Source organism: Nicotiana tabacum, chromosome 3 (assembly GCF_000715075.1).
Source record: "Nicotiana tabacum cultivar K326 chromosome 3, ASM71507v2, whole genome shotgun sequence".
Taxonomy (NCBI): domain Eukaryota; kingdom Viridiplantae; phylum Streptophyta; class Magnoliopsida; order Solanales; family Solanaceae; genus Nicotiana; species Nicotiana tabacum.
The window spans coordinates 147,614,655-147,636,172 of NC_134082.1; the positions used below are offsets into that span (position 1 = coordinate 147,614,655).

Below are 21,518 nucleotides of genomic sequence, written 5' to 3' on the forward strand. Positions count from 1 at the left end.
GCTATGTTATAGAGAATTATTAGGTAAAATAAAAAATAAAATATTTAAAAAGGAAAAGGTAAAAGAAAATTCTAGGGAAAAATAGTTTGAAAAGGAAATAAATAAGGCAAAATACCTTAACAATAATAATCCAGTATAATTCCACTTAGTGGGGTCTGAGGCGGGTAGTGTGTACGCAGACCTTACCCTACCCTGGGGTAGAGAGGCTGTTTCCAGAACCCCGACATCCTTCCCTCCAAGAACTTCCCACCTTGCTCTTGGGGAGACTCGAACTCAGAACCTCTTAGTTGGAAGTGGAGATTGTTTACCATCAGAGCAAAATACCTTAAACCACCCTTAAACTTGGTTTAGATTATTAGTACTCTCCCTGAACTATGCCCGGTCTTAATTACCCCCCCCCTCAACTTGGCCTTTTGAGAGACATCACCCCTCTAGATGCTGATGTGGCAAAAAGTGTGGGTGCACTCGTCTGCCACGTGGATTTTTCTGTATATGTGGCATTGTTTTGAAAAATAAAATATATTTTTACCATTTTAAGAATATTACTTTTTTAGATAATTTTTTTCGAATACAATTTATAATAAAACTTGGATAAAACTACATTATTTATGCTAAATATTTTTATTTGGACAAAAATAATAAAGTTTTAGTTAATCTTTTTTTGTTTTGACATGAAAATAAAGATTTATACAATTGAAATAAATAGTCAAGGCATCTAAAAAGTTATAAAAAATAAATAGTCATTGCATCAATACATTCTTTTTATTTCTTCTTTTGATGCAATGACTATTTATTTCAACTTTGTATTTTTACTTTTTTAGGTAAAAAAAAAAAAAAATAGAGCACTGTAATTTAGAGCTATATAAAAAATTATAGCCAAAATAATTAATTTCAAACTATGTATTTTTTATAACTTTTTAGATGCCTTGACTATTTATATCAATTGTATAAATCTTTATTTTCAGGTCAAATTCAAAAAAAGATTAATTAAAACTTTATTATTTTTGGCCAAATAATAATATTTAGCCTAAATAATATAGTTCTATCCAATATAAATTATATTTGAAAAAAAGTTATCTAAAAAGGTAATATTCTTAAAACGGTAAAAATATATTTTATTTTTCAAAAAAATGCCACATATACAGAAAAATCCACGTGGCAGACGAGTGCACCCACACTTTTTGCCACATCAGCGTCTAGGGGGTAATGTCTCTCAAAAAGCCAAGTTGAGAAGGGTAACTAAGATCGGGTATAGTTCAGGAAGGATACTAATAATATGAGCCAAATTTAGGAGTGGTTTAAGGTATTTTGCCAATAAATAAAGTAGTAGTAGTATTGGATTAAAAAAATAGGTACTGAATAAAATAAAATAAAATAAAAACCTAATTAGGGTAAAAGAAAGAAAGCAAAAATGAAAATGCTTATGGCTGAGGTTTGAACTCGCGCCACCCCACTTCATTAAAAGCTGGTACCTTCTCTAACCAAAGCACCCATCAAATTCTTTGTTTACTGGGTGCTTTCTGACTTTCTATATCAAATGCCTCAAATTTTTTATAGAACTAAGCATACATTGTATTAAGGTTAATGGGTGCTGAAGCCAAATATAGTAATGTAAATCCGCCCATGTCAGTCGGCAGTACATTATGAGCATATATGAATACGCCTGAAACCTAAGTATGGGGTAAGTTCAGCCACTGTTGTCCACAGGATAAATAATTGGAGGCAGCTTTAAGAGTGATTCGTTATCCCAGAGGATTTTTAAGTGTCGACACGAAACAGTAAGAATTTATTCTTTGTTAGATTCTTAAATTAGTAAATAGGCATGATAGGTTTGACTATTTTAAAGAAAAAATCGACAGAACCACGAACGGCCCTACTTCGAAGTCTCTCATTGACTCGAACCCACGACCCTGAGGTTGTAGGTGAGAATGCTAACCCACAACCCTGAGGTTGTAGGTGATAATGCTAACCATCTGAGCAACCCCTAGGTTACTACATTAATAATATCAAATATCTAATTTAAGGAACGGAAGGAAATATAAACATTTGATCCCCACACAATTAAGAAGTTTCAAGAATACCAAATGTAAAAATCAAACAAAGCATAATTTTTTACCTGGGACTTCTACGTGAAGATCAAGGATAATGAAAAGAGACAAGGAGAAACAGAGAATTGAAAGTCGAAAGGATTGACGCGAAACGATAAAAAAATTATGTTTTGTTGATTCCTAAATTTAGTGAACGAACATAAAGGTTTCTTCTAATTCCGTAATATTTATTAACAAAATAAAATGGCAGATTGACTAATAGGTACATGATTGTTACAACTAACGGGTCTTGAGTTGATTATCATGCAAAAGGAACTACTCAAATTTTCTGATTTCAGGGTGGTCAGTGGTCACACAAGTGAAATTGACGGCAGAATGGAGGCCTACATTTACACAGCACCTCTCCAAAGAGAACAGAAACCATGCGGGAAAAAGGCACCAAGAAGTATCACCTTCCCTGAGAACACTTTGCACAAAAAAATAATCTGAACTATATCATAAGCAAAGGAGAACAGACGCGCGTACTTTCTCCCAGCAGTGACCTAACAGCAGAAATCACACAGTTACCCATGGTAATTGCTTAGAGGTTTAAGGCAAAGCATCGTTTGATTCAAAAGGCAAACACACTAAATCAGGTCAACAAAAGTTTCAAAATAAGATACAAGCTAAAAGCTTTGCTAGTTTACCCTGTGAAACAAAAACCATTCATATATCCCTGAGTCTCCTAGTGCTTCTAAGTTGGAACTGTAAGATGATGCATCAGGGCTGACGTGCTTAGCATCCAAGTTTTGGCTGAGACAGTAAAGATTAGATGATATACAAGAGTCATTTGTGGCACTCTTTCCATGCTCACCACATAATAGTCTGGTGGTTCACAAGCTTATGTACATGATGATGACAGAATGAAACTATTCCAATCACTTTTTAGTCTGAACAAGACAGCTCAGTACTCAAATGTGGTTGCTGAACCTGGACTCTGTCGTTACTGAGCACATTCGGATAAATTCTATTAGAAGTGAGAAGAATAATCATATTTTGCAGATGTGCTGAACAACGCTAAAAAATTTCAAGATAAGAAGCAAATGCAATGCTCGGACTTCTTAGCAGATACTAAACTGAGAAACTCCCTATTTCTCAAAAAATTTATCAGCAGAATTTACCAAGTATATCCAGATCAAAAAATTAGTGCTAATTCAAGAATTGAAATGGTGGTAAGTGTAGAAGGAGGTACGGGAGAACAAAGAAAAGTTCAAATCTCAACAACAACAATTAATAACACAGAGAAGCAGCTAAATAGCTAATACGTGCATTTTTAACTAAAATAGGAAACAAAATGAGTTATTCCACTCACCATTCAAGGTCCTTTAAATCAGCTATAGCCTTCTCCAGTGCATATAAAGCCAACTTCTTCACCTAATGCAGACAGCAAACATGAAAATTTATGAAAGAATTACAAGAAAATACACATGACTTCACACCATAACAAAAAGTGGCTCATGTTTTTAAGTTTTACCCGACCTAGCCCATATTATACATATTTTGAAAACACTAGCTCTTGCAAATTCAAAATCTATATTCTTACAACCATTGCTTCTAAAAGTTATGGAGTTAAATCTGTGTTCTCACAACCATTGCTTTCACTCTCTCTTCTTCTCACATTTTTTTACATATGCTTCAAGGGGCCGTCCGTCATTACTGCTTCTCCCCCTATATCACGTGGTTGCAATGTAAAAAAAATTGAAGAGTGGAAGTGCACCATTAAAGGTCATTCAAAGTTTTGCTTTAGAAAATATAATTTCTTGTAATTCTTAGTTGTTTGGATTGGGTGTTGTTCCAATTGATTGAAAATATCAAAAGGAGTTCAAAGTTTAAATTTGAAGTGATTTGGAGCAGATTTGAGCAAGATTTGAGTTAAATTTCAGAAAAAACGCAAGGAAGAAGACGAAGTCAGTTTTTTGTATAATCTTGTATAATAGTATATAAACACATCTTATACACTATTATACATATTTATACACCTTTGTACAAACATCTGTAGACGAACTTCTTTGACTATTTTCAGTTGCAATTCTTGTTCAAAACCAGTCCAAATCTCCATTAAATGACTTCAAATTTTATATACAACCTTCTTATACTATTTCTAACAAGTCTAAATAACACTCACTCTAAATTTCTCACAAAATCAAATTCGGAATTTAAACCCACATATTTAAGCTTGTTAAAAATCTAATTTTCACCACCCAAATGGATTTGATTTGTTGAACTAATATTTGAGTCACAGTTATTGATTCAAAAATTAACTTAAAAGCTTGAGCAATCTTTTTTAAAAATTAAATGGTAATTTTGAGAACCTATTGGAGTTGGATGTTGAATCTTAGCCTATTGTTTTTGGGCTAGTCGGTTGTAAATTGAAATATTGGCTATAAAATTGAAAAATGGGGAACCCAGTTGTTCTTATGTGAAATTCTCCCAAAATTTATAACTCCGCGGCAAATATGGAAGTGGAAACGAACTTCATAAACAAAAAGGAAAACTTTAAAGTTCAAAAATAAAGGAATAAGTTGTACTTTTCGTCCCCTCTTTTTTTCTTTCTATTTTTTTGCCACATAAAGACGGGTGTGTCTCGCGACCATATAACTGTTGATTGTCAAAAGTCCCACATCGGTGGGTGACAATTTGGGGTTGGGAATTTTTCCCTATAAAAGGAGGCCTAATGTTTAGGATTTAAACACACCTCTCATTTGTCTTCTTATCTTCTTAAGACATTTGTATCTTCTCTCTTTAGTATTATTTCACTTGTATTTTTGGAGTGGAATAAAATATTAGTTGTGTCCGAGGAGTAGGCAAAATTGGTCGAACCTCGTAAATTCTGGTGTTACTTTTATTGTTGCTTTATTGTCTTATTTATTATTTGGTGGCTGTCATAATTTTGGTATAGTAGTTGTGACTCATTCACACTATATACATTTGGCTTCCGCAACAATTGGTATCAGAGCCAAGGTACTGTCAAAGTATGCTCTGTGGTTGCAGCATAGTCTGATCTTCCACATCAGAAAAGATTTATCTTGGTAACTGAGTCAAGGTTCTGTCTGAATATGCTCTGTGGTTGCAGCTTAGTCTGATCTTCCACACCAGAAAGGAAATAATCTTGATTTGTGTCGTCAGCTATTAAATAATATTTACGTCAAAGATGGGAGACAATAAACAAGAAGAATCTACATCAAGTGTCAGCAATACGTCACCATTGGCATCTTCGCTTATGACAAGAATTGTGCCAAATGCGAAATTTGCGGTAGAAATTTTTGACGTGTCAGGACATTTTGGGATGTGGCAAGGTGATGTTCTAGATGTCCTTTTTCAACAAGGGCTAGATCTTGCCATTGAAGAAAAAAGACCAGATGTTATTGGAGAAGATGATTGGAGAATTATCAACCGTGTTGCTCTACCTTGCTAGAGAGCAGAAATATCCATACACAAAAGAAACTTCTGCAAGTAAAATATGAAAAGCACTGGAGGATAAATTTTTGAAGAAAAACAATCAAAATAAATTGTACATAAAGAAGAGATTGTTTCACTTTACCTATGTTCCTGGTACCACGATGAATGAACATATCATCAGTTTCAATAAGTTGGTCACAGATTTACAAAATATGGATGCAACTTTTGATGATGGTGACTTGGCCTTGATGTTGTTGGAGTCACTTCCTGATGAGTATGAGCACCTTGAAACTACTCTACTCCATGGGAATGACGAAATTTCTCTCAGAGAAGTTTGTTCGGCTTTGTACAACTATGAACAAAGAAAGGGAGAAAAACAGAAGGGCGGAGAAAGAAAAGCACTGGTTGTGAGGGTCGTCCTCAAAATCAAACGAGGACAAAGAAAGGAAGATCCAAGTCAAGATCTAGACCCAGCAAAGATGAATGTGCCTTTTGTCGAGAAAAGGGGCACTGGAAGAAAGACTGTCCGAAGTTGAAGAATAAGGCCAAACATAACAATGGAAAGGCCATTATGGATTCAAATGTAGCTGTGGTGATGATTCAGACTTCTCATTAGTTACAACAAAGCCATCAACATCATTAGACATATGATTGATGGAGTAGGCTTGTAGCTATCATATTGGTTCGTGAATTTTCAAGAAGGAGAATATGGAGTCGTCCACATAGCGGATAACAGCCCTCTTACCTCATATGGCATTGGTTCAATACGATTAAGGAACCATGATGGAATGATCAGAACATTAACAGATATTCGATATGTACCGGGTTTGAAGAAAAATCTCATCTCTGGGGGAGCCCTAGAATCAAAAGGATTCAAAATCATTGCAGAAAATGGAGTGATGAGAGTATGCTCCGGTGCACTAGTGGTAATGAAGGCCAATCAGAAAAACAATAACATGTACCGTTATCGCGGTAGTACAATTATTGGGATAGCGACAGTAACATCCAGTAACGAAAAAGAGGCAGAAGCAACCAGGCTATGGCACATGCGCTTGGGACATGCTGGAGGAAAATCCTTGAAAACTCTATCAGATCAAGAATTGTTAAAAGGAATAAAGGCTTGCAACTTGGAGTTTTGCGAGCATTGTGTCAAAGGGAAACAGACAAGGGTTGAATTGTCAAGTGTATTCGCACGGACAATGGAGGTGAATACAAAAATGATCATTTCAATAAGGTCTGTGAAAATAATGGCATCGTCCAACACTTCACTGCTAGACATACACCACAACAGAATGGAGTGGCAGAACGTATGAACCAGACCTTGCTGGAGAAGGTACAGTGTATGTTGTCCAATGCTGGCTTGGACAAAGAATTTTGGGCTGAGGCAATTACATATGCATGCCACCTCATTAATCGCTTACCATCTGTTGCTATTGATGGCAAGACACCATTTGAAAAATGGTATGGAAAGCCTGCTGTAGATTATGACTCTTTGCACGTGTTTGGCTCAACTGCATATTAACGTGTGACAGCGTCAAAATTGGATCCAAGGGCAAAGAAGGCTATTTTTATGGGGATTAATTCTGGAGTCGAAGGATATCGCTTATGGTGTCCTATGATAAAGAAAGTAATATTCAGCAGCAGGGATGTTACCTTTGATGAATCTGCTATGGTAAATAAGGTAACAGAAGATATCAAACAAAATGAGGGTGCTTCTAAGCAGGTGGAGTTTGAGGGAAAATTTATTTTTCCTACACAAGAAACAGAGGAGGAAACAAATGAAGATTATCCTCTGGAAGAAGAGCCAGTAGAGAGGAAGATTCCAACTCAAGAGCCTCAACAACAACTTGAATCAATTGCAACTAGCAGGCCAAAAAGGACAATAACAAAACTTGTTCGTCTTATAGAGACGGTTGCTTGTGCCGCCTCAATTGTAGCTGATGATGTTCCTACCACTTATAAAGACGCAGTCCAAAGTTCAGAAGAAGATAAGTGGAGGATTGCCATGAATGATGAAATACAGTCCCTTCATCAGAATCATACATGGAGATTGGCCAATCTCCCGAAGGGAAAGAAAGCAATTGGGTGCAAATGGGTATTTGCAAAAAAAAAGGATTTCCTAACCAAAAAGATGTTCGCTACAAAGCAAGATTGGTGACCAAAGGATATGCTCAAAAAGAGGGAATTGATTACAATGAAGTGTTTTCTCCAGTTGTAAAACATTCATCCATTAGAATTATGTTGGCTTTGGTAGCACAGTTGGATTTGGAACTAGTTCAGATGGATGTAAAAACTGCGTTTTTACATGGAAACTTGGAGGAGGAAATCTACATGACTCAGCCAGAAGGATTCAAAGTTGCTGGAAAAGAAAATATGGTATGCAAACTTGAAAAATCGTTGTACGGATTGAAACAATCTTCTAGACAATGGTACAAGCGATTTGACGAGTTTATGTTGCGGCAAGGGTACAAGAGAAGCAAATACGATCATTGTGTGTATTTGCACAAGCTTAAAGATGGTTCCTTTGTATATCTTCTCCTATATGTTGATGATATGTTGATAGCTTCCAAGAATTCGGAAGAAATTGATAAGTTGAAGATTCAACTGAAGAAGGAGTTCGAGATGAAGGATCTGGGTGAGGCAAAGAAAATTCTTGGCATGAAGATAATAAGAGATAGACGTTCAAAGAAACTTTGTTTATCTCAAAAGAAATATTTGAAGAGAGTACTACAACGTTTTGGCATAGATGAGAAGACTAAGCCAGTTAGTACTCCACTTGCTCCCCATTTTAAGCTAAGTACTACTATGTCGCCAAAAGATAAAGCTGAACAGAAGTACATGTCAAGGGTACCATACGCAAATGTTGTTGGTAGCTTGATGTATGCAATATCTATACGAGACCTGACATTTCACAAGCTGTTGGAGTTATTAACAGATACATGCATAATCCAGGAAAGGAGCATTGGCAAGCTGTGAAGTGGATTCTACGGTATATTCATAATACTGTAGATGTTGGGTTAGTTTTTGAGCAGGAAGGCAATCAATCTGTAGTTGGATATTGTGACTCAGATTTTGCGGGTGATCTGGACAAACGACGATCAACTACTGGTTATGTGTTTACTTTTGCAAAGGCACCAGTTAGTTGGAAGTTTAATTTGCAGTCAACAGTTGCTTTGTCTACAACAGAGGCAGAGTACATGGCTATTACAGAGGCTGTAAAGGAGGCAATTTGGCTTCAGGGGTTGCTAAAGGAGCTTGGTATTGGACAAAAAAGTATCACAATTTTTTGTAATAGTCAAAGTGCTATTCAATTAGCGAAGAACCAAGTTTATCATGCCAGGACAAAGCACATTCATGTTCGGTATCATTTCGTACGAGAAATCATAGAAGAAGGTGAAGACACGGTGAAGAAAATTCATACTACGGAGAATCCTGCTGATATGCTAACAAAGGTGGTGACTGCGGTCAAGTTTCAACATTGTTTGGATTTGATCAACATTGTTGAACACTGAAGATTGAAGATTTAGACAAAACCAAAATTTGTTATTGAGAGAAAATTGAAGATGTGGAATTTTGCCAAGGTGGAGATTTGTTGAAAATGTCAAAAGTCCCACATCGGTGGGTGACATATTTGGTTGGGATTTTTTCCCAATAAAAGGAGGCCTAATGTTTAGGATTTAAACACACCTCTCATTTGCCTTCTTATCTTCTTAAGGCATTTGTATCTTCTCTCTTTAGTATTATTTCACTTGTATTTTGGAGTGGAATAAAATATTAGTTGTGTCCGAGGAAGTAGGCAAAATTGGCCGAACCACGTAAATTCTGGTGTTCCTTTTATTGTTGCTTTATTGTCTTATTTATTATTTGGTGGCTGTCATAATTTTGGTATAGTAGTTGTGACTCATTCACACTATATACATTTAGCTTCCGCAACACTGCCCTCTATGGTCAGCAAAGAGAAAACATTGTCCTCTCCACTATCTTAATTTATATTTCAGTCTATTCTCATCTAGGCAAAACCTTTTCCACAAAACTACGACTAATATAATCGATTAGCTCAACTACTACACATCTAAAGAGGAAATCAGTCAGCACATCCTCTTTCTTCTACAACCCATTATTGAGGCCCAAAAAGGTGTACAAAATGTATCTCTAACATCTTATTATGGTTTCAAACTAAACCCCCATTTGTTCGCATTTAAAAGAGGTCTAAATCTGAAATTCAGATCTTAGACTATTAAAGTGAATTTGATTTTTTAATAAAGTGAACCATTTAATGAGTCTCTTGAATAGTCTTAAATTTATTAAGCGGTTGTTTGGTTAAAGATTTTTGCAAAGATGCCTTTACACCACCACTTTGTCCACAACTACCGCCAACTACAACCACCAGTCCACTGCACAACCACCATCAACCTATGTTGCGTGGACTCTCCAAAATGTAGCCGCACCCGTGTCGGATCCTTCAAAAATGCACTACTTTTGGAGGATCCGACACGTATCCGGCAACATTTTCTGAGAGTCCGAGCAACATAGCCATCAGCCACCACCACAGCCAATCACAACCACCAACCATCACCACCATTGTCAACAACCACATCACTGCCGCCAGCCACCACTATTACCCATCATCACCCATACCATCATAGCCACATAACATGTTCTAAATGTGTGTAAAATGAAATGGTGTTAAAGGAGAAGCTAACTGAGAAAGAAACTTCATTCATGAGATGTCGTACTTTTGTCAATGAAGAGTGAAGAAGACATTTAGATAGACTTTCAGCAGCCATCGCATTACAGGAGAGGAGAGTAAAACAGTACTTCTACAAAATCGTACCCAAAACATACGTCCATATTCAAGTGAATCGTACTATGGGAAAAAGAAGGGGGAGAGGGAGGAGGGGGAGTATGGCAGGCCTTATCATAGATTTTAACCGTTCCAACAAATTCCAATTGTTGCTAATCTAATCAAGAGTATAGAGATTGATTGGGCCCAAGGACCCTTTTAGCAAAGCAGGAATATAGTTAACAAAGAGGTATCTAAGTTGCTCTTTTCTTCAGGCTTGGCGAGGGGGAGGGGGCAGCCAGAAAGGATAGTTCCTGAGGTTCTAGAAAATAATAAACAGGAGTGTGGGTACATACAAACCTGACGGTTTGTATGTAGTTCCGTGGGTTCACAAACTAGACCAAGAAAAGGCTTAAACAACTCAAAAAATTACAAGATCATGAAATGAGGTCCCGGATTTGAAGCACCAAATTCCATGAGACCATTCATTCTTTTGAAAAATGGCAATAAAGCAAAAACAGTGTACAATTCCTGGTTTCGCAGTATATATAGAATTCAAGCTTACAACAAAGCACATATTAGCAAGAATTTCCCCTTTTTCGAATTAGTAATAACACCTTGTAAAGCTGCCATGACTCAACAACCATTTCCTCAAGGTTTCTTGTCCAGAACTCTAGACTTAAAGAGTTAACGAAGATCATTAACAGAAGTATTTGGCATGCCACTGGAATCAAGAAATAGAGCTCACCTCCAATTTGTCCTCTTTAGCCCTGTGCTTTGGGGGAAGAATACGAAATTCCTCAGTCAAGCGAATGCACTCGCCCACATTTTCAGGTGAGACAAAATCTAGAGCAACCTTTATACAAGACTGTAGTGCACAAAAAAAAGAGAGAACTTGAGGCAGATGAGGTAGTAGGGGAAAATAGAATCATGATACAGAAAGAAGCAAAAGGAGATTTATAAATTATTCACGTGTCTTGCTAGTGTGTAAAACTTTTAAACCCCAAATGACGAAAATTTCACCATACCACACTTCCTGCTCAACCTGCTAGTTGTAATAGCCAGGTACAGTTCACGGTTATAACTTTACAAGTTTACATAAGAATTCTATTGTGGTGATATGCACTTTGATAGTTCCAGTAACGCAATTGATTGCATAAGCAAGAAGTAGCCTCGAAAAAATGAGTTACAGGAAACAAAAATTTATAGGAAACAACAGTCATAGCTCTTACTAGGTATGCAACATTTGCTATCAATCAGAGATAAAGGTTTCTACTCTAACATTCCATAAGAGATCAGAAGATTATAAGGAGACAGTGTTAAGGTTCAACACAGCATGGATGTGCATGAAGATGAGAAGATATCCACCATACAGTTTTCTAACAAAATCTATCATGCCAAACCTATAGGGAAAGATAAATTAATTTTCAAATCTTTTCTTATGCCTCTGGTTCATTTCCCCCTATTTCTTTGTGCATGACTGAACTTTTAGGTTGGTCTGCGGGCAAAGCAAGAAATATGGTACCTGTGACTCATAGCTTCTACAATTAGATTCATGATTAAGAAGGATATGGCGTAAAAGTGACAAAAGAATATTGTACCTTCAGATTTCTAACTTGATGAGGACACCCAGCAGGTATGAAAACTGCTTCTCCAAGTTTTTGTACAAATGTCCATGGTTCAATGCCTACAGTATCAAAATAAGTTACCAAGGAAACACAAGACTGATGAAGTTTAAATATGTATCACACTAACCAAACTCTTGCTTCAGTTTCTTCTTGTGATACACAGTTAAGTAGAAAACTTGATCATGAATTGGGTGAACAACCTACAAAGTTAAATTAGCATAACAATAATCATTAATGACAATTATTTCAATTACAGCATTGGAATGTGTATGTTCTATTTAAGACAAAAGAATAAACCAGAGAAACAGTTAAAGAATTTGATGGAATACAAAGTTCTTGCAACTACATACTGCAGTTTACAAATTAATGAACAGCAAAGTAAACAAGATAGCACAACTATCACCAGCCAGCATGCACTGGCATGAAAATAATGCTCTTAAGCTCTATAATAGTGCTCTTTGTTTTCTTTATCTATTCGTGGACATATCATTTTTTATGTGATTGAGGAGAAAAAGACTGCATATACGAGTTATGTACAAAAATGACAAGATCATGGAGCGAGACATGTTTCTCTTCAGAGAAATATCCAATCCTCACAACTTATTGGAATGTCTCATGTACTCCAAAAGTGTAAACAACATAGTAAACAAGATAGCACAACTATCACCAGCCAGCATGCACTGGCATGAAAATAATGCTCTAAAGCTCTATAACAGTGCTCTTTGTTTTCTTTATCTATTCGTGGACATATCATTTTTTATGTGATTAAGGAGAAAAAGACTGCATATATGAGTTATGTACAAAAATGACAAGATTATGGAGTGAGACATGTTTCTCTTCAGAAAAACATCCAATCCTCACAACTTATTGGAATGTCTCATGTACTCCAAAAGTGTAAACAATATAGAAATAAACCAGAAATATTCACATATGAGCTTCCAATCCCCTAAAACGCTCTTCTTTTTCATATTCCTTTACATATTAATTCGAATTATTACTCTTAATAGTAGAACAGGTCAAAGTAGGACACGTTTAATGGATTGAAGGAAATTCTTTCTTCACACTTATGCATATGCTTCACATTAATGAGGTATGCACCTGGTCCACCGGAGAACCAAGCGTATGCCTGAATTCCTTGTAGTGCTTTTTAAGATATTCCTCGAGCTTGGGAACATCCTGTCTCCTAAAGATATCCCATTCTGCACCACCATTTTCTTCCTCTGAACCGTCAAACTTGTTTCCAGGATCAACCACCTGATCAGAAGATAACCCGCCCTCCAATTGCACATTCCGGTCAGAGGAAAAAAAATCACTTCCTTTTTCTTGTTTTGCAGATGCAAAATCACTATTAAGAATTAGATGATCATCTCTATCGGTACTATAGAGTTCTTCTTGATCACGAGAAGCGTATTGTTCCTTCAACTTATTAATTTTTGAAAGCTGCTGCTTATCAATAGTTACATCAGCGGTATGCGTTAAAATATTCACCTGCAATATCAAGAAAAATAGTAAGTCAATTACAATTAAAATAAGACTGGAAAACTGTGTGAAATTATATTAAAGGGTAAGCTTAAGTTCTTCGCAGTTACAAACAAATACCACCAGGTTTAGGAGAAGGAAATCCCTGCATTGAGTTATCAATGCAAGACTGTGCAGGTCTCCGATTTTGATGGTGAATATAGAGGCCACATTAATGGCTCACTTTTAAGGCAAAAACATTGATCTTTCATCTGGGAAACTTATGTCCAGAAAAGTCTATTGTTTGTGTTACTGCATGTGAAACAATAGTTCTAGTCCTGAGGACCCCTGTATCTATTCCATAAGTAGAAGTTTCTCTGGATTCTATACTTTTCTCCAAGTTCAGTAGTCCTTTGTGTAAATCCAGTATTACCAGTAAATCCAGTGCAAATAATTATGTTCCAGATATAAATTTGAAGCTGATTTTCTTTTTCTTTTCTTTTCTTTTCTTTTCTTTTTTTTTTTTTTTGATTTCAAAATAAAACTTCAAAGTTCATATAAACAGGAAATTTTATATTTTAAAAAACAATTATGCAAGATCAAATCAAAAAGTCCTAGTTGGGGTCAACTATCTATGTTGCTCGGACTCTTCAAAATCAGTATCCCATGGCTGTGTGTATGGGATCCACACCAGTTTTTGTCAACGTACCTTGGGTGCTTTGGCTACATCTATGACCGAGAAGTATAGATCAATTGGGTATTTGGTTTGATTTTTGCCTTATGAGACTGCTTTGCTAATACATGAGATATCTTAAGCATAAAATATTAGGTGTTTATAAAGAACTAAATTTATTAATTTTAGTTCAGTAACTTAATTAATTGAAATATACACTTTATATGTCGTATTATACATTTATTGGTCGTATCCTAGCACCCGTATCCGCACTCGGATCCATACCCTCTAATCCCAAAATTTATGTGATGAAGAATCAGACCTCTAAACCAGCACCCCAATCGATTAACGGCACCAGAGTCCAAGCAACATAGTCAAATATTATAGTATATACAGCTCGATTCTCAGCAAAGGAAGAAGAAATGCAAAATGGGGCTAAGGGGGTGCCAAGGAGTACCCAAACAAATATATATCCTCCACCTTGGAACCTTAAGTTCTCCATTACCCAAAATCACTCTGTATTACTTAAATGATGACACCCTGTTAAATGAATAACTAAATCTTGTTTGCCACCCCCCCCCCCCTCCACACCTGTTTTCACAAGTATTCTGACATAAGATTTTACCAGATTCCAATGACAACAGAGGTCAGGGGTAATTAATGCGCTGGAACCAACTATTCAACTCATAATATTCATACCGCATCAGACATATCACAATGAAGCTTTGTCACAGAATCTCCACGTCCAAGTTCTTCGGCAAATCCATATGCTATATATGTTTTTGGACCCAAATCTGGCTTCAGTATACCATCTGGAAGTTTGGAAGCAACATTAAGAATACCAGAATGCAGATGTGTGTATTCTTTGTATGGCAAGACTCTAATGAATTCTGCTCCATGGCGAGGCAACCGCTTCTCGAATTCTGTAGATGGGGGCCAGTCCTTAAGCTTAAGCATTTCGGGCCAGGAACTTCGTCGGTGCCTTCGACCTTCAACATAACCCTTAAAAAATTGATGAATATTTATATCCACCTGAAAGACATGAAGATAAAGAGAAGCTTATCTCAGCATTGATAAACTGAAGACACTTTAATCAGCTAGATTAGAGCCATGGTGACTCATTCAACCAAGAACCATGAACTATCTGAACTAACAATATCATATTTCAGGTGAACCTAGTGTAAGCACGTGATTTTTAGCATGAATTCTCTGACGATCTTTTTATAGGTAAACCATGTAGTGGTATAATTTCATGTCTCTCCAACAAACATCTCCCTTCCATTTAACGCATCACTTCCCAATTTGGACTTCCCAAAATGTTAGATACTTTATTTTTGAAATACTGGTAGGCAATAAAAGGCCACTCTGACTGTAGGAAACTGTATTTAAACATTTTATGAGATGCTCTTTCTGCTCATATCATATGAAGCTTTAGCGGTAACAACTATTAATTCATGGATCAGGTCAGCGCATCACACTAGATCACTTCGCATTAAGAAAGGAAAAAATTATAAAGGAGGATTATCTCACCTCAAGTTTCTACACATCAGTTTCAGGCTTGAATTAGATCAGACAACACTCAGGCTATGACATTTGAAAGCTACATAGGATTCTCTAAATATCATTATGTGGCATCAAAATGGAAGTCAAAAGCTAATTGCATCCAAGGAATAAATAATGCAAAACAAATAAACTCATAACACTAATTGATATCACTTATGTGAAAGGAACCTACTGCCAGACGGTAACTGCATATCATAGCAATAACTGATGTTTGAAATATACGAGACTCTTCAAAGACCTGGAAACTAAACTAGGAAAAGGAATACATATTGTAAATGGGTTTCCTCATAGACAACAAAATATCTCTCAAAGAGAAAAAGCCCTCAGACAATATAATGTTGTAATTCCAGAAATTACTTACTCGTTTTGGTTACGTCCTGCTTGAACTCTTAAAAGTATTGTCGAATAGCACAAGAAGCGCAAGTTCTAATAAAAGATTACGAGTTCCAGTAAAACAGGAAATAAAAGAGAAGGGACCATCAAAGATGATGCACCTCACACCAATCAAGACAATCAACTGCCGTCACCATCAAATCTGATGAGCCCTCCTTGATTGCTATATTACGGAATGCACGCCACATGACCATAGGTTCCCAGCTTAATCCAGATGCCAATTCAAGAACATTGCTTACAATGACAGGTTCTCCCATTCTCCAATGTGTCTGGAAGTGTTCCAGGTGCCCTTCCTGGATGTCGCTTGCAGCAGGGCAGAACAAATAATTGTCATCAGAATCTGATCTCGAAGCTGCTTTCCTCCTATTTTTAGAGTTACAGGAACACTGTTCTTTAATAGAGAAGGTCTCATTGGCAGATGAAGTTGCTTTGACTAAGTTTTCAACTTCCATCATTATCTGTTGAACTCGCTTTTCACCAAAGAGACACTTAAGTACTAGGTGGTTATTTCCACAACCACCTCTTTCCTTTGGTGGGCAAGGGATATCACCAGTTTCTGTTGTTCTCCATCCAGGCAGCCTTCCATCTTCATCTGCACAATATGCATTATTGATCAAGCCAAAAGAAGTTTTACAAGGTGAACATGACACGAGATTTTCCCCCTTGCAGGTAAAGTTTTCATCTATTATGAAACTGAACAAATACCACAGTCTCACCTCCTAGAAAATAACCTTCTCGAATTTCCTGACAGCAGGTCAGACATAGATCATAAGAACAAATCGAACAATTTCGATGGAGATCAACAATGGAGGTGCTGCAATTGTTGCTGCCATGAAACATAGCATATTAAGGCAATGCGTAAGACAACAGGAGCAAGGGAGAAATCCTACAAGTCAAAGAAGGAGGCATACCAGTAAACACGCTCATCCTCATAACAGGTAGCTTTTGGTATCGACACCCGTGTCAGTGACAATCCTGCACCGTAGCCACCACTTTAAATAAATAAACAGGTAACTACTTTGTCAAAGTACACAAATTCACCAGGAAATAGCAGCAGAATAGCAACTAAAGACTAGCAGATCGCAGGAAGTTTCCCACCTAGGACAAATGACCAAAATTTCTTTCAGTAATAACATCATGTAAATTTACCCCACCGTTAAGCCCTCAAGGAAAGGGGATTAAAGTTTGTATCAAACTGACTAAGACATATAAGTGGAAGGAAAAAAATGCTTCAAGTGAAGTTGCAGTCTATTGTAGTTAATACAAAGAAAAGTATCTCAGGCATTGCTAAATTACTACACGTCTATACCGCTTTCGAAAGGCTTCCTACTGTTTGGTAATAAATCAGACTTCTTAGAAAGGTGATAAATTTAGTAAAATGAATTCAAGTTACTGCCAAATGAACTTTGCTCTGGCCTATAAGCTTTTTTCAAGCTACCAATGCTTTCACCAATAAGCATAGTAGCAGAAAACTTGTGTACACTAGTCAATCTAAGAAAGATCAAATAATACCTCAGAACAAGGACCTTGTGGACAAATAGCAGCAGAGGAAAGGCAAAAGTCACTAAAAGGGTACAATATCACCAGGAGACTATTTATGCATAGGAAAAAGAATCATATGCATAATACCTTTAATCTTTGCCTCAATCTCCTTTTCAATAGTTTGGTCATGGATAAATGCTTTCAAAAATGGATGAAGTGCATTCGCAAGATACTTCAAGCAATTAATTTGTTCTTTCTTTTCCAGTGGTATTCCTGAATATTTTGGATCCTGTAGTATAAGATCAGATAATGCATCAGCATGCCACAATCACAAGCCCTGAGGTCTACAGCGGAAAGTGGAATGAAGAAATATATAGGAGGAAAAATCTAACCTTAAGGATAACATTTTTGCGTAAACAATCTTTGCAATTGCAGTTCCCACGACAAAATGGGCATTTCACGGCAATTTCTTCCTTTGACAGATGTGGGTACCTACATTTATGGTTTCAAAAGAAATACATTTGCAAATAGATCATCTACCAACAAAATAAACATATGTGTGTATGCATGGTTGCAGTTACATTAGCCAACAGATTCTACAATCAGATGGGCGCTTGTTCATCAATACTTTTGTTATTCAATTACAGTTTCAAACTATAAGAGGCCCCCGATTAGCTTTACCTAAGCGAAATCAGTAAATTCATAATGTAGTCAATTGAAAGGAGATAAAAAAACATTTATAATGTCCACGAAGCATGAATAACCGTTGTTAACAAGTCTGACCCATCTTTCAAGCTACTCAGTAGGAGGTGGATTCATGAACAAGTTACTCCAATATCACCCTGTGGAGAAAAGAGAATTAATTGGCATTCTATTAAGTAGTTCTCCCCAGGCATCCCCACAGTAAACACTAAAATATCCAGCCAGCTAGATCATTCAGCTGAGCAAGATATCGCTATTGTGGATAAACCTCCACTAGATCCAGCCCTGTGATTTAACAAACATCTGAGAGGTGTAACCATGTAAAAGATAATGCGATATTGGCTTAGATTGAACCCTTCATCGCATACCAAAACATTAATGCTGGCATGGATATTATATGGTTATGTTGTCCATAAACAACAGCACTACTTAGAATGAATTACATCAATAACTCAGAATGACACCGACTAAATGACTGCAGAAGGCACAGAACACCAAGAAATGATCTATCTAATCATCCAGAAACACAAATCAAAGTAAAATGTTGTAATTTTCCATGTGTAAGTTATGCATCTGAAAAGGGTGTTATTTTCAAGTAATCTTATTCCATGTAAAATTCGCAACCAAAGGAACACATTTCTCCCGTTCTATCAACCTACAACTATGCTGTTCAGTTGAAATATGAGACGCCGCCAAAAAAGAAGCTTAGATACCCTAGAACAATACTCTTTAACGTAAAAAACAGAATTTCAGTAGCCAAGAATAGTGAGAAACTCTCAAAGTTAAAATCAATAAACTATTACCATCTCTCAATACAAGGGCTACAATAGCGTCTGCGACATCTCCTTAGGCACCTAACAACCTTCCGATCGCTTTTCATGCACTGATGGCACATCTGGCAATCATCCAGTGGGTCCTGCTTAGTAAAATGATGTAAGGTTATGATCACAAATTCCAGCCTACAACAGAAAGATTAAATCAGGAGTAGAGCAAACGAACTCACATCAGTACTAAAATGCTTCCTTCTTGGGTCGATCTTCTTGTTTTTACCCTTACTACTTCTTACGCCCTTTGGATCTTCACAGTGATCCTGGTCATCATCATCCTGCTTTTTAGAAGAAACTTCCACTCTTTTCTTCTCTGGTAATTTCCTACTGTTTCTCCTAAGTACAGATGCAGTTTTATCACCTTCTGCAAGAGATTCCAGTGATTTAGCTGAATGCTTCCTCTTTAAATTACAGAAGTTACCATCTTTCTCCTCCTCGGCACTTGGAATATCCTCTCTACTCCCCTTTAACTTCGTTTTCCTTAAATCACATCCAATCCCTTTTTTAACCACTCCACAAACCTTCTCACCTTCAGGTTTATTCTCATTGCTATCCCTCTCAACATCCCCATGTTCTTCTTCCTCTTGTGAAATCCCTTTCATTCTATCCTTTTCTAACGAAGAAGATTCAGTTGTGACACACTTTTCAGCAGATTTGACCAATTTGGAACAACCTTTCTCCTCTGATTCATTGGCGCTGACATTCTTTTCCTCTATACTTCCCGAAAATCCCTCATTAAACAACAGATCTTCCTTCTTTTCACCCTTACCTCCTATTTTTATCTGATCATCTAAACTATCTTTATTTTCAACTTTCACACTACTATCTTTCATCATCCTCTCATTCTCCTCGTAACCTTCTCCATTTCTCCCTATTTTCGTCTCACGTAAAGGAGATTTCTTCGCAGGCTTTACATCCTCTGGTACGTCATTCTCCTCGTAACCTTCTCCGTTTCTCCCTATTTTCGTCTCACGTAAAGGAGATTTCTTCACAGGCTTTACATCCTCTGGTTCTTCACTTAAATCATGCGTCTCACTCTCACCAGAATCACTCGTATCGCTATCCCTTATTAGATTGCGTCTTGCCCGCAGTTTCTTCTGCGGTTTCACTACGGATGACGGCTCCTCTTCTTCTCTCCTTCTCACCCTCTTGACCACTGAAACCCTTTTCTCACGGCGTAAATGTTCTATAAGTGGTTTAAGAAAATGCTTCTGGCACAGGGGTTTACCTTGGATCCTGTAGCCGCTGCACCTCCATTTCTTGCCGTCTGACCTTTCGCAACGGAGATCATCCGGCGGCTTCAACCCTAGCTCAATAATCGTCTCGTCGTTCCACCACTCGTCCTCTTCTTTCCCCGGCCTCATTCCGACTGTTGATCGTAGTGGTTAAGGTTTGGGTTGTGTACCGTTTTGTTGAAAATGAGTTTTTAGAGGGAAAGTGAAAGGGTAGAGAGGAAAGGATTTCACATTTTGTCTTAGTATTAATTTAGTGCTGAGAAAGACACAAGTTTGGGAATTGGGTTTGGGATCAACACAAAACTCAAAAGTTCCTTTTCTATCCCAAAAAATGAAAGTTTATTGAAATACTCCATGCTAACACCGCCATCACTGTCGATACTTGATAAAAATAATAGAGTAGTACTACTTTACTATCACATTTTGTGTGAATGTGTTTATTGAGTATAAAATTTTAAAAATAAATAATGACTTCTGAATAAAAGTCAATTCTATATAAAATATCAAATTTATTCTTTAAAATAAGTAGCATGGAAAATAAGGTTAATAGTTGGCACAAAAGAAATTCTTTCTGAAATAGATAAGAAAAATTGAAAGCATGTCATATAAAATGACACCAATGAGTGATTTTAAAGAAGGTTTTCTTTTCTTTTAAGAAACTAAAAAAATTGCAAGAATAGGTTTCTACTAATATTAACGCTATTGTTCATCAAAAATATTTTATCTATATAATTCAACCATATAATAAAAATTATTTTCAGGAAGATAATGTTATCGAGAAATAAACCAGAGTTAAACTTATACCTATCTGTCAACTCTCAAGAGTTAGAAATTGTTGTCAAATGTTAATAAATAAATAATTAAATAAAGCTAGTAAACATTTTTTTTTCTTCCCGAAAGAAGCTATACTAAACTTTTTTAAGTACTGCCAATTTGTTTGGGACTCTTTATGCCTAAGAAAATAGAAATTTGTTTTGTACGGAAACATGTTACAAAAATTTCTAGAGGAAAAAGGGTCAGATTTTTACTTTTACTATGCGAAAACAATCGTTTATCCTTTGTTGTATTTTTCCTACAAAAACCCCTCCTCCGTTAGCACTGCCATGAACTTAAATTTTTATATGGTGAACACCACACAGACCGCCCCTAACCCATTTTACTCTCACCTCTATACTTCTTGAACCTCCAGTATCTCCTCCCCGGCTGTGAATGGCAGGCGGTGCGGGTGCGTGCAGGTTCTGTCTGAAACCGTGAAATTTAAACCTGCCCCGCCCACATAGGATTTAAA

General features: G+C 36.7%; 1 protein-coding gene across 3 annotated transcripts; it reads right to left on the reverse strand.

Moving 5' to 3' along the window:
- Positions 1-2,238: 2,238 nt before the first annotated feature.
- Positions 2,239-20,586, reverse strand: LOC107816625 (lysine-specific demethylase JMJ26). Of its 3 annotated transcripts, XR_012707920.1 has the most exons (15): positions 19,172-20,586; positions 18,972-19,084; positions 17,859-17,958; positions 17,614-17,755; positions 16,896-16,959; positions 16,701-16,810; positions 16,086-16,576; positions 14,728-15,060; positions 12,996-13,385; positions 12,025-12,097; positions 11,871-11,956; positions 11,018-11,137; positions 3,400-3,461; positions 2,735-3,033; positions 2,239-2,590 (listed from the first exon to the last, which is right to left on the reverse strand). XR_012707920.1 is itself a non-coding variant. In XM_075250037.1 (14 exons), the coding sequence occupies exons 1-14, from the start codon at positions 20,357-20,359 to the stop codon at positions 2,539-2,541; spliced, it is 3,324 nt and encodes a 1,107-aa protein (XP_075106138.1). In that variant the 5' UTR covers positions 20,360-20,545; the 3' UTR covers positions 2,239-2,538. The 3 variants fall into 3 exon arrangements, 2 of the variants coding, with proteins under 2 accessions (XP_075106138.1, XP_075106137.1); XM_075250037.1 differs by lacking the exon at positions 2,735-3,033 and having other exon boundaries at positions 19,172-20,545; XM_075250036.1 differs by lacking the exon at positions 2,239-2,590 and having other exon boundaries at positions 2,615-3,033; positions 19,172-20,545.
- Between the last annotated feature and the right edge of the window lie 932 nt (positions 20,587-21,518).

Coding starts and splice junctions, on each gene's coding strand:
- LOC107816625 (XM_075250036.1), bottom strand. CDS start 20,359: ATGAGGCCGGGGAAAGAAGAGGACGAGTGGTGGAACGACGAGACGATT. Junction 15,061..16,085: donor ATTGTCTTGATTGGTGTGAG/GTGCATCATCTT, acceptor CATGTCTTTCAG/GTGGATATAAATATTCATCA. Junction 13,386..14,727: donor ATTGTGATATGTCTGATGCG/GTATGAATATTA, acceptor TTGATATTGCAG/GTGAATATTTTAACGCATAC.